Source organism: Brugia malayi (assembly GCF_000002995.4).
Source record: "Brugia malayi strain FR3 genome assembly, contig: Bm_023, whole genome shotgun sequence".
NCBI classification, from domain to species: Eukaryota; Metazoa; Nematoda; class Chromadorea; order Rhabditida; family Onchocercidae; genus Brugia; species Brugia malayi.
This window is the reverse complement of record NW_025062298.1, coordinates 1-13,143: the sequence shown is the minus strand read 5'-3', so window position 1 is coordinate 13,143 and position 13,143 is coordinate 1. Positions and strand designations below refer to the sequence as shown.

Below are 13,143 nucleotides of genomic sequence, written 5' to 3'. Positions count from 1 at the left end.
CACTCTGAAAATACTTAATTCTACAGTTTCTTATTAATTATTAATCACTCTGAAAATACTTAATTCTACAGTTTCTTATTAATTATTAATCACTCTGAAAATACTTAATTCTACAGTTTCTTATTAATTATTAATCACTCTGAAAATACTTAATTCTACAGTTTCTTATTAATTATTAATCATTCTGAAAATACTATTCTTAATTTAAAGTGTGCTTTTATTGAAAAGTTTTCTCATATCACCTCGAATGTAATTTTTATCTGAAATTTTTACTGTCATCTAAACATTCCCTTTGTCATTAAATTATTAACTCAAATTTCAACTAAGCAACATTAAATTTTCCAAAATTGTCATTTCATCTATTCTCATTTTGCACTGGTTTTCTTTATTATTAATTTATAAAAGAAAAAAAGAAAAAATCGGTGATAGTTTATAGTAAAATTAATATTGTCAACTTCCTATGACTTATAGTAAAGATTAAGAATATAATATTGCAACAGTTTAAAGTATTCAAATTAAACTTTTTAAATTCCGTAAATATGCAAAAAAAATAAAAAAATAAAAATAAAATAAATAATAACGTAAGAGAGAGAGAGAGAGAGAGAGAAGATTACAACAAAAAGAAAGATAAAGATTACTAAGAGAGTAATATTAATGATATCAAATCAAATATACGTGAAATATCAAAGGAATAGTTTCCATCAAATTTCTCAGTTATTTCTATTTAAATTTTAATTATCTATCTTAATCTATTAAATGAATTATCAATTAATCGTTATTATTTTTATCCCAAAGAATCATCTAACTCATTTAATTACCACTTTTAACTCTCAATTTATTCCATTTTTCCGCTCCATCATAATCTAATTCAAAATTTCAAATCTGATTTATTAGCTACGTCCATAACCACCGTTTCACGGGTTCACGTACCATTTGCGAATTGCATTCTTTTGAATTTTATGAAAATTATTATCCCTATCTATGATTACATAAATTGGAAAGCGTGATTGACGCCGTAAGCGGACGTGAGATAGTGATCCTTGTTAAGTTAGAATGATATAAATTCATTAAATACATATGTGCGTGATTGACGGCGTAAGCGGACGTGAGATAGTGATCCTTGTTAAGTTAGAATGATATAAATTCATTAAATACATATGTGCGTGATTGACGGCGTAAGCGGACGTGAGATAGTGATCCTTGTTAAGTTAGAATGATATAAATTCATTAAATACATATGTGCGTGATTGACGGCGTAAGCGGACGTGAGATAGTGATCCTTGTTAAGTTAGAATGATATAAATTCATTAAATACATATGTGCGTGATTGACGGCATAAGCGGACGTGAGATAGTGATCCTTGTTAAGTTAGAATGATATAAATTCATTAAATACATATGTGCGTGATTGACGGCGTAAGCGGACGTGAGATAGTGATCCTTGTTAAGTTAGAATGATATAAATTCATTAAATACATATGTGCGTGATCACTTATATACGTATATTTATTTACTTAAATATATAATGGATGTAACTTTAAGAATAATAGTTTTCTTTTTGTCATTTTAGCATTTTATTTAATTATAACTTTTTTATTTCAGAAATGATTCATATTTCGATTCCAACAACGCAAACGTTAGTTGAAATGGATGGAAGTCGTACATATGATGTAAGTTGTTTATTTTTTTCTATTTATATAGATTAAATATCAATTAATTGTTTTTTTTTTTTTTTTTATTAATTATTATTATTATTGGAATTTTTGAGTACTCTTAACTACTCTAAAATACTTTTATTCAATACTTAATGCTTCTTTTGATATATCAATTTTTTCCATTAATAAAAATTATTTTTATCTTCTATGGACTGTTTTTTTTTTTTTTTTTTCTTTTTCGCTTTTTAGTTACTTTGATAGTTTTTGACATAGTTGATATCAAAAGATCATTATTATTATCATAATATTAAATAGATTAATTAGTAATTATTGATCATTATTATCATAGTATTAAATAGATTAATTAGTAATTATTGATCATTATTGTCATAGTATTAAATAGATTAATTAGTAATTACTAATCATTATTATCATAGTATTAAATAGATTAATTAGTATTTATTGATCATTATTATCATAATATTAAATAGATTAATTAGTAATTATTGATTTTTATTGATGGATGATAACTAATAAATGTTAAGATTAATGGTATAACATTTTTTTCAGGCATTTGATATATACATTAATGGTGCTTATCATGCAAGCATACGATATTCTCATTTATTGAAACTTCATGAGAAATTACGTAATCATTTCGGACCGAAATTGAAAACATCCGATTTTCCATCAAAAAAGTTGTTCCGAACATTAGATCAAAAAGCATTGGATGAACGAAGACTAGCACTAGCACGTTATTTTCAAACGAGTTAGTCTTTTTTTTTACTGTTTTTTTTTTTTTTTGAAAAAAAAGAAAAAATGAACATATTTGTATAGCTGTTTTAGAACAGAGTACTGTTTCAATTTCAAAGACAAAAGTTTGGTATTGTAATGTCGCCAAGAATTGACAAGCTTTAAAGCTACTTTCTCTGAGAGTCAAAAATTTTTGTTTGTTCATCTATATTTTTAAGAGTAATTCAATTATTGTTATATATATATATATATATATATATATATATATATATATATATATATTTATACTTTATTTTGGTACTAATCGTCTTATTGACTTTCATAATTGATCCGTATTTGTTTATTTTATCTTGTTATGGTTGTATTTTCAGTGGTTCAACTTCAGTCAATCGCTCAACACTTCATAACTGAAAATGCTTTTCTTAATTTTCAAATCGTAAGTAGATTTTGCGTTATTTTTCAGTCATTTCTTTCACCTAAATGATTGCATAAAAAAATTCTTTCTTTTTCTTTAGGAATCATTTCGACCATCATCTAGTAATGTTTCGGTTGATATTTTCATGGCAGATGGTACCAAGGAAACTGTCCGTTGCAACGTTGAACATCCCACCGAAATTATTTTAAAGGTTTTTTTTTTGATTTCTTTATAAAAATATACCCTAAGTTAACATCAATCATTCTTTCTTTTTTTTTTTTTTTTTTTTTTTTTTGTTGTTGAAGACAATGAAACCATTTTTAGCGATTTGCTGACATTATTGGTTTGAGTATTGAAAACATTGGAAGTTTTGGTTTATTTGTGGCTAAACGACGGTATGCTAGTGATGATGGTCACTTTATGTCTTCTCTTGGTTCAGTGAAATATCCAGATACACTTTGTTTGTTATTCATATACTAGTAGTAAAGTGCTTAGATAAATTTAAGGAAATAATGAGTTAATTGTTGCCAATATTTTGATGATATTGATCAGTTTTGAGACTACAGAGATATTTTTAAGATCCCATTTAAACTTTCTGTTTCATTAGACTTCCCTGTTTAATCCTAACCTTGCCATTTCCCAGATTTTTTTTTTTTTTGATATTCGTGTAATGTGACTGTTTGCTAAGTATAAATCACTTCATATTTTAACACCGTGAAACGTATTTTACAGTAATAATGGCAGTTAGAAAACCCTTAGTGAAATTTGTAAGACACAATTAGAATCAAATAGGTTAGTGCATTGTATAAACACCAGACATTTAGAAGAAACATTCAAATGTTGAATTAATGTTGAGTAATTATAATAATCTTTTGTGAATTTCAAAATTTCGAGCACGAACAATTTTTTTCAAAATTTTTATTTAGCTGTTCGACTGTTGCGAAATTTCGAGTCACCGTATTTATCAATTCATATGTTGAATCAGAAATCGGCAGCAACAGGAGTGTTTTATTTTATTATTATTAGGAAGTTAATCTGGGATCCGAAAGTTGAGGAAGAGCTCATGGATGATCCGGGAGCTGTTTTATTGCTATACAAGCAGGTACAATTGTTGAACTGTAATTTTTATATTGTAGAAGTATGAGCAGGTTTTTTTTCTAGATAAATTTCTGAGAAGAAAAAAAATTTGCAAATTAATACTATACTTTTGAGCTATTTCTGTTTTAGAGCAAAAAGAATGAAACCTGGAAAATATTTAGGCCGCAAGTGATTTGTATAATGGTCATTTTGTACCCCGTCAAACAGAAATCAAAAATCGTTTGTTAGCTTTGGAAGAGCAAGGCAATTGTACGCAGGTGAATAAATTTTTGTTTTCTTCAGATGATTATTAGTTTTTAGAAAGCACTCTTAACTAACAATAATTTATGAGCAAACATTGGATCTTTTGATTTTGGTTGCTGTGAATCCGATATAATCACTATGAGTTGTGGAAGAATTTCGAATTTTTTTATACTCATTTCAAGTACATGTAAACTTTTTCTAAAATTTCAAGTTTGAATGATAATCGGTCAATTGTTTTCGAACTGATCAATCTATTAGTTCTTTTATTTTTCAGTTTCTTCGTTTGTGTCATTTGGAGCCAAACTACAGTTATGAAGTTTTGGAGCCTTGCTCAAGTAACTATCCACGACCAGGAACGGAATGCAATTTGAAAATTGGCCGACGTCGTATTCTTTTGGAATTCAAAGGTGAAGGTGCTAAGGATGGTGTAAGTATTGTTTGATGTTATATTTCCAAACATTTAGTAATGTGTCCTTAGCTTCTTCTTTAATGTTCCAACAATTCCTTATTCTGTTCTCATTAAAGTTTCACTAGTGATGTTGTCGCTATATTCCTTATTTGATATTTCGGTTGCATTGAAAAGAATTTTTGTACTACTCCCGGAACGATGAACTGTACTCTTGTAGATCGTATTTGTGTGGAGTGAAACTGGTACAAATCAATATGAATTTTAATTTTAAAGGAATATGAAGTAAATATTGTAGCATCAATGTTTTAGCTTCTTTGTTTAGATTTCAAGTGCTGAGTTTCGAGCAACAAGAATTCGTGTATGGCGAATTTCTGAGCAAGATAATAGCGGTTTTACTTTTTTGTTCGAATATCTAATATCGAAAGGGGTATTTCACTGGATTACTCTGTATACCAATCAGGTTTCGTTTCACTCATCCTACTTCATTTGTAACTAGCACAAAAAAATTCCAGTTTTTTTGGTTAACAATTTCTCTGGCCTACAGCAGTTTGCTTGAGTACGTTAGGAGAAAAATGTAATTACTACCTCAGTGTCATTTTTTTCCAAAAGTTTTTGCTGTTAAATGTCGTTTTTCAATTGAATATAAACTGCTGCTGCTAGAATCGTCATTTTTATGTTTCATTTACAGATCGAGCTACAATTTTATTGATAAACTTTGATTTCAGGCCATTTTGCTTTCTTTATTGCTTCAATCGATTGGTTTTGAAATTCTCAAGGAACATCGCTCTTTAATGACTACAGTAAATTATTTCTTTCACTTCATATTTAATTTACTTTAACTTATCCCATTCTGTTGGATTTTTTTAACGATTGTTTTATCGTAGTTACACCAACTTTTTTTACATAAATAATAATTTTAATGCAGATACATAGTGTTTTTTTTTTTTTTTTTACTTTTTATTTTGTGAAATTTCGTAGTTTAAAAAAAAACTTTTTTTTAATTTTTTTTTTTTTAAATTTTTTACTTTTATTCTGAATTAGCAGTAAAATAGCGTTATGTTACATGCCATAATTTTAATAGTCATAGCACTCAATAATTTTGTTATTTGTTAATGCTATTGTTGATGTGCAATCATCTATTTTCCTGTATTTAGTTTGGTAGCGTTGACTATGATTATCCAACGAAAGATGTGTTCAAAATTTATTCTTCGCAAGAAGAAGATTCAATGGGTTCTCCCGTTATTTCGAGAGCTGTTCAGTATTCAACACCAATGGAGAATGAAGTACAGAGGATTTCAGTGCAGCCAAAAGAGGTCGAAAGAACCAAAATCATTGAAAATCATGATGACTCATTAACAAATGGCCGATCCGACAATGGTAGCATTCATTCGAATCATCATTCTAATAGTATCACTGATATAAAGCATTCAGGATCAATTGCCAGTGATTTAGATGAATCTGTACTGGATGCTTTCACCACAATTTCGGTATATTTTTTATTTTAAGATATTTTATTCTTTTTTTATTCTGTTCTTTAATCCATTTGTTCAGTGATAGTGTGTTAAAGACTTGTTTGAAATTTCAAGAAATATAAAAAATTTCTTCGAATAGCCCTACTCAGATGATGTTATTGCCATATCACAGTTAGAATGTTAATATGGGCTTTTGTAAAAGGCTAAAGTGAATTTGAGGGGGAGGACAGAATTAAGATTAGTATTCATATATCATTAAGTCTATGAATTTGTTTCAGAAGACATTGCTGTTCAAGAGTGAAGGATTTGAGATTACAGACGATGACTTATAATTGTTTTTTTTTTCGAGGATTTAAAATAAACTAGCAAAGCAGATCATAAATTTCTTTTCACAATTATTTTTTTCATTAGGGTAAGTTTGCTGTTTACTGCTTTATATTATAAAAATTTTGCTATCATTGCTCTTATTGGTAGAAGTTTTTTCTTTTTTTGTGTGGAAAGTATTGTAAGTGCTAATTTATGCATTTTGATTTTTTTTTTTATATTAATTTTTTTTTTTTTGTCAGCTACTTTGCTTCCATGTTTATATGAATTTATTCCGAATGTAGTGCTCGTTAGACATATCTCTTCCTATTTTTTCATATATTGGCAGTGCCATTTTGTTTGTATTTATAAGCATTCGTAGGCATACAGATACTATTTTATATGCACACAGGTACTAATTCAAGATTTCTGAAAATTAAAAATGGTCGAATTTATTTTACAGTTTATTTTCTGATAATTTTTGCTGATATAGCCTTCTTATGCTAAAAGTGCGGTATATCTAATTGCTAGATAGTTTCATCGTGAAAATATTAATGAGAATATTACTTTGGTACTTAATTTATCGTTCTGTCTTCCTTTTGATTTTTGATCAGATCTTCTTTTGTCTTTTTAGGAAACAAGGATGTTTTGAATTAGATTATATTTTATGTCACTTTTGCATGTCGCACATCACTTCATTTAAAAGTGCATGAAGCAGTTTCTCTGTTATTTATTCAAAATGATATATTTGCATTATTCACTTTAGCATAATTTTGATTCAACAATTCCATGTTTTATTCTTAGCAATCTTTGTTTCATTTTCTTTTTATTTTTTCCTTTGCTACATAGTTTCTTCCATTTTCATATCGAATCTGTTTAATATTATATAATTTTTTGTCGGGAAAAATTGTGGTTTTACTGCTACATCGTTATAATACATCCAAATGAAATTGAACGAAAAAAAAGATTTCCTGAAGTAGTCACTATTTTTTATAGAAATTTGATTTTATGATGATACACAAATGATCACATTTTCGAAAAACTAATTTATTTATGAAATATTTCCTTTATTTTTTTCACTTACCAAATTTTCAGATCCTGAAATTTTGCACAGAATAACAACTATAATCGAATTTTCCAGTTGTATCAATTAAAAAAAAAAATTTCTTATAGAGTTGACTGAGCAGGATGTGAGATTTCATGTATGAAATTTTTTTTTAGATTCTTGAAATATGCATCATAGTATCTTAGCAACAACATCTTGAATAGTGCGTTACCTCAAAATTGGCTTTAGTAAGAAAATAGATTAGTGTAAAATTTGATGTGTTGAAAATTGTTTAAATTTCCCAATTGATCACTTTTTTTCTTATTTAAGCAATGGAATTAAAGAAGTACGTATTTTTGGAGTGGTAATAAACTCATAAAATTAAAATTCATTAATATCACAAAATTTTTTTTTTTTTGGACATATTTGATCTTTTTCTCATCATCAAACATGATCTTTCGTCATGCTGGTAACATAGTTTTACTAATTTATTGTTTTTTACTAACAATAATCTTAAGAAATTATCATTTTGAAATGCTGATCAAATGATAAGTGACAAGCTGATCAAATGATAAGTGATATTATTTTGCTACTAACAATAAATCTTATGAAGTTATAATTTTGAAATGCTGATCAAATGATAAGTGACAAGCTGATCAAATGATAAGTGATATTATTTTGCTACTAACAATAAATCTTATGAAGTTATAATTTTGAAATGCTGATCAAATGATAAGTGACAAGCTGATCAAATGATAAGTGATATTATTTTGCTACTAACAATAAATCTTATGAAATTATCATTTTGAAATGCTGATCAAATGATAAGTGACAAGCTGATCAAATGATAAGTGATATTATTTTGCTACTAACAATAAATCTTATGAAATTATCATTTTGAAATGCTGATCAAATGATAAGTGACAAGCTGATCAAATGATAAGTGATATTATTTTGCTACTAACAATAAATCTTATGAAGTTATAATTTTGAAATGCTGATCAAATGATAAGTGACAAGCTGATCAAATGATAAGTGATATTATTTTGCTACTAACAATAAATCTTATGAAAAGTTTTACTAACAATAAATCTTATGAAATTATCATTTTGAAATGCTGATCAAATGATAAGTGATATTATTTTGCTACTAACAATAAATCTTATGAAGTTATAATTTTGAAATGCTGATCAAATGATAAGTGACAAGCTGATCAAATGATAAGTGATATTATTTTGCTACTAACAATAAATCTTATGAAATTATCATTTTGAAATGCTGATCAAATGATAAGTGATATTATTTTGCTACTAACAATAAATCTTATGAAGTTATAATTTTGAAATGCTGATCAAATGATAAGTGACAAGCTGATCAAATGATAAGTGATATTATTTTGCTACTAACAATAAATCTTATGAAATTATCATTTTGAAATGCTGATCAAATGATAAGTGACAAGCTGATCAAATGATAAGTGATATTATTTTGCTACTAACAATAAATCTTATGAAGTTATAATTTTGAAATGCTGATCAAATGATAAGTGACAAGCTGATCAAATGATAAGTGATATTATTTTGCTACTAACAATAAATCTTATGAAATTATCATTTTGAAATGCTGATCAAATGATAAGTGACAAGCTGATCAAATGATAAGTGATATTATTTTGCTACTAACAATAAATCTTATGAAGTTATAATTTTGAAATGCTGATCAAATGATAAGTGACAAGCTGATCAAATGATAAGTGATATTATTTTGCTACTAACAATAAATCTTATGAAATTATCATTTTGAAATGCTGATCAAATGATAAGTGACAAGCTGATCAAATGATAAGTGATATTATTTTGCTACTAACAATAAATCTTATGAAATTATCATTTTGAAATGCTGATCAAATGATAAGTGACAAGCTGATCAAATGATAAGTGATATTATTTTGCTACTAACAATAAATCTTATGAAATTATCATTTTGAAATGCTGATCAAATGATAAGTGACAAGCTGATCAAATGATAAGTGATATTATTTTGCTACTAACAATAAATCTTATGAAATTATCATTTTGAAATGCTGATCAAATGATAAGTGACAAGCTGATCAAATGATAAGTGATATTATTTTGCTACTAACAATAAATCTTATGAAATTATCATTTTGAAATGCTGATCAAATGATAAGTGACAAGCTGATCAAATGATAAGTGATATTATTTTGCTACTAACAATAAATCTTATGAAATTATCATTTTGAAATGCTGATCAAATGATAAGTGACAAGCTGATCAAATGATAAGTGATATTATTTTGCTACTAACAATAAATCTTATGAAATTATCATTTTGAAATGCTGATCAAATGATAAGTGACAAGCTGATCAAATGATAAGTGATATTATTTTGCTACTAACAATAAATCTTATGAAGTTATAATTTTGAAATGCTGATCAAATGATAAGTGACAAGCTGATCAAATGATAAGTGATATTATTTTGCTACTAACAATAAATCTTATGAAATTATCATTTTGAAATGCTGATCAAATGATAAGTGACAAGCTGATCAAATGATAAGTGATATTATTTTGCTACTAACAATAAATCTTATGAAATTATCATTTTGAAATGCTGATCAAATGATAAGTGACAAGCTGATCAAATGATAAGTGATATTATTTTGCTACTAACAATAAATCTTATGAAATTATCATTTTGAAATGCTGATCAAATGATAAGTGACAAGCTGATCAAATGATAAGTGATATTATTTTGCTACTAACAATAAATCTTATGAAATTATCATTTTGAAATGCTGATCAAATGATAAGTGATATTATTTTGCTACTAACAATAAATCTTATGAAGTTATAATTTTGAAATGCTGATCAAATGATAAGTGACAAGCTGATCAAATGATAAGTGATATTATTTTGCTACTAACAATAAATCTTATGAAAAGTTTTACTAACAATAAATCTTATGAAATTATCATTTTGAAATGCTGATCAAATGATAAGTGATATTATTTAATTATTCACAGTTTATTATTTTTCAGATATGAATTTTGCTCATTAATACTTGCGTTAAAAATGCTTTTAGTTTTTGCAATTAGTAGTAAATAAAATAAAGCAGTAAATAAAAAAAGCAGCAGTAAATAAAAAAGCAGCAGTAAATAAAAAAAAAAGCAAAAGAAAAAAAAAAAAAAAACAGTAATGCACTTTCTAATTTTGTTACTTCTCATTCTTCAATACATTTAATTCGAAAATATTGTTAAAGCATTTTCCACTACAAATATGTCGTTTTAATTGCTTTAATAATTTAAAGCAAAAGAGAATAAAAATGAAAACAAACTGGATAAAATTGTACTTTTACACCAGTTGATATTATCAACTGTGTGAATTAAAAAAGTAATATATGAATGACATTTGTAAAGTAATTAATTTATCGAAATTTTCTGAATGTAAAGTTTGAGAGAGAAACTAGACTATTGACAGAGGATTTTGCTGTTTGGATTAAGAGAAGAGCGTGAAAATATACGTAGAATGTAGGATTTACCTTAAACACTGTTTAATTTCTCTCTACTTTTAGTAAACAAAAGTGAAATATGAGGAGAGAAATGAGACAGTGCCAATTGACATGACATTCCCTAGATAGTTCTGTGCTAATTTCTACTTATCATCAATAGATCTTTCTAGGATGAATTTTTGTTCAATTAGATTTTTGATTTTAAATTACGCATATTTTACAACGTTTCGATTTTACACTCACAATAGACTACAAATTACTGATTACAGAAAGACGTGAAATAAGTGGAATTAGTTAACACAGATAAAATGTGACAATTACAAACTCATTAAATAATTAAGCCATGGGATAAGCATACAATCATCTTTTAAATGGCTTAAAATAAAATTTGAGATAGTCAAAAGGCAATCAATCACATACTCTTCCTTTCTTAACAACTGCGCATGTGCGCAAATAAAATAGTCTATTAGAGTTTTTAGTGATCAAAGACAGTCTCTGACAGTAGAGATCGGCAAAATGCGCAGCGCGGAATATGACTGCATTGATTGGTTTCACTTTTTCCTTCCCTTATATCTAAGGATTTTAATTTTAAAATTGATAAATGAGTTGCAGCAGGCAGCAAAAATAAACTTATCATTGTTTATCATTTTATTGATAAAATGTCTGTAAACTGATATTTGTCATCTTATTTCTTTGTAATTTATTTTTAAATTAATATGCAAATAAGGGTGAGTTTGTCGCCTATAACCAAATAAATATGCCAGAACGTAACTCATTTATACTTTTATTCTTATGACAATTTGACGATAACTTTTGTAGTAAAATCACTATTTTATTATGCAGTCGATTTTTTTTTTTTTGAACAATTTTGTTGCAATTTTGAGAACTATTGGAGTAAAGTTAAATTGTTCGATGGGCAAATGAATTTATTCAAACAAAGGAATGTTTTACAAGGATTGAACTTATAATTATGATAAATTTTTTGTTTGAAAAAAAAAAGAGGGTAATAGTAACAATATTTCCACGACAACCATTTTTCTTTTTCTTTTTATATTAAGAATATAAATATTACGAACATAAAGAATTTTACACCAAAAATAGTTTTAATGAGAATGGTATTAAATTAAAGAAAATATATATTACCAATTAGATTTGATGAGAGATGAGATCTTTAATTTCTTTTAAAATTTGTTTTTTTTTTTTTTTTTTTTTTTTTTTGTGTTCTTCTCAAATCTATTCAACTTATAATTTTCATCGTCTTTATGCTTTCATTGCTGACACATTGTTAAGACATTCTTTTCAATCTTTAAGCATTCTTTCCTGCAGGTCTTTCGAAAATTGTCTGAAAAAATGCAAATCAAATTTTCGAAATTCATTGCTAATATATTTAAGCAACGTTTGTTTGTAAACAAGCTAATATATTAATTACCTTCCTTTAATAATTCGTATACTTAACAATTCTTTCTAAGAATTAAGAGACAAAAAAGCATTAAAATACATACAAAGTAATGATTAGCTGCTTCATTGCCCTTTAATTCTATAGCTTTCCGGCAATTTTCCTGGGCAGTTTTCCTGACATGTTTTTCTGTCCATACTATAGCAATTGGTAAGGTTAATGCGTATAATGGTGTTAGCTGTAGACCTGAATTTTAATAAAATTTTTTGTACCACCTAGATAAGCATTTTTGAAGTCACATTTTTAAAACATTAATATCAGTGGATAATTTTATAGTATTATTTTTTTGATAAGTTGCACAATTTATACTACAACGATAAATTTTACAAAATCGATAAGACATCATAGTTCAAAGTGCCAACAATAAAATTATAGTTAGCAGTAAGACAAGTTTATAAATTTAAAAGTTCAGTAAGTAAAAACTATTCAAATCATTTCTGAATTCCTTCGTAACATTTAAGTTTTTTTTAATATTCCTTCTATAATTTGTAAATAACTCTATGAATCAAAACTGTCTAATCTCATGTTTATTGTTTCTATTTATTTTTTAAAATTTTTCGAAATAATTTCAATGTTATGCTTATTTTGATTTTGGTTTCTATATTGATTATACTTCACATATTTCAAGCGATTTTTTATTGTCGCCGTATTGCTTGAGACAAATTAGATTGGAATAAATTTTCATTTCACTATTATTAACTGAATTCGTTTATCTGCAATTATCTATTCATTATTTTTGTTTGAATCAGAGAAATCTACTCCT

The 13,143-nt window shown here is 26.5% G+C and overlaps 1 protein-coding gene and 1 pseudogene across 2 annotated transcripts; one reads left to right on the top strand and one right to left on the bottom strand.

Moving 5' to 3' along the window:
• Positions 1 to 1,603: 1,603 nt before the first annotated feature.
• Positions 1,604 to 6,376, top strand: Bma-snx-17 (PX domain containing protein; the record flags this gene model as incomplete). Its single annotated transcript, XM_043082898.1, has 12 exons — positions 1,604 to 1,669; positions 2,225 to 2,423; positions 2,779 to 2,843; positions 2,923 to 3,033; positions 3,147 to 3,282; positions 3,749 to 3,924; positions 4,082 to 4,177; positions 4,438 to 4,590; positions 4,895 to 5,032; positions 5,298 to 5,372; positions 5,727 to 6,059; positions 6,323 to 6,376. 12 exons carry the CDS (start codon positions 1,604 to 1,606, stop codon positions 6,374 to 6,376), a joined length of 1,602 nt encoding a protein of 533 aa, XP_042938832.1.
• Positions 6,377 to 12,230: 5,854 nt separating this feature from the next.
• On the bottom strand, positions 12,231 to 12,566 carry Bm17146 (annotated as a pseudogene; the record flags this gene model as incomplete). Its single annotated transcript has 2 exons — positions 12,231 to 12,266; positions 12,427 to 12,566. Coding segments are annotated over 2 exons (176 nt in total), but the record flags the coding sequence as incomplete, so codon positions are not given.
• Positions 12,567 to 13,143: the final 577 nt, after the last annotated feature.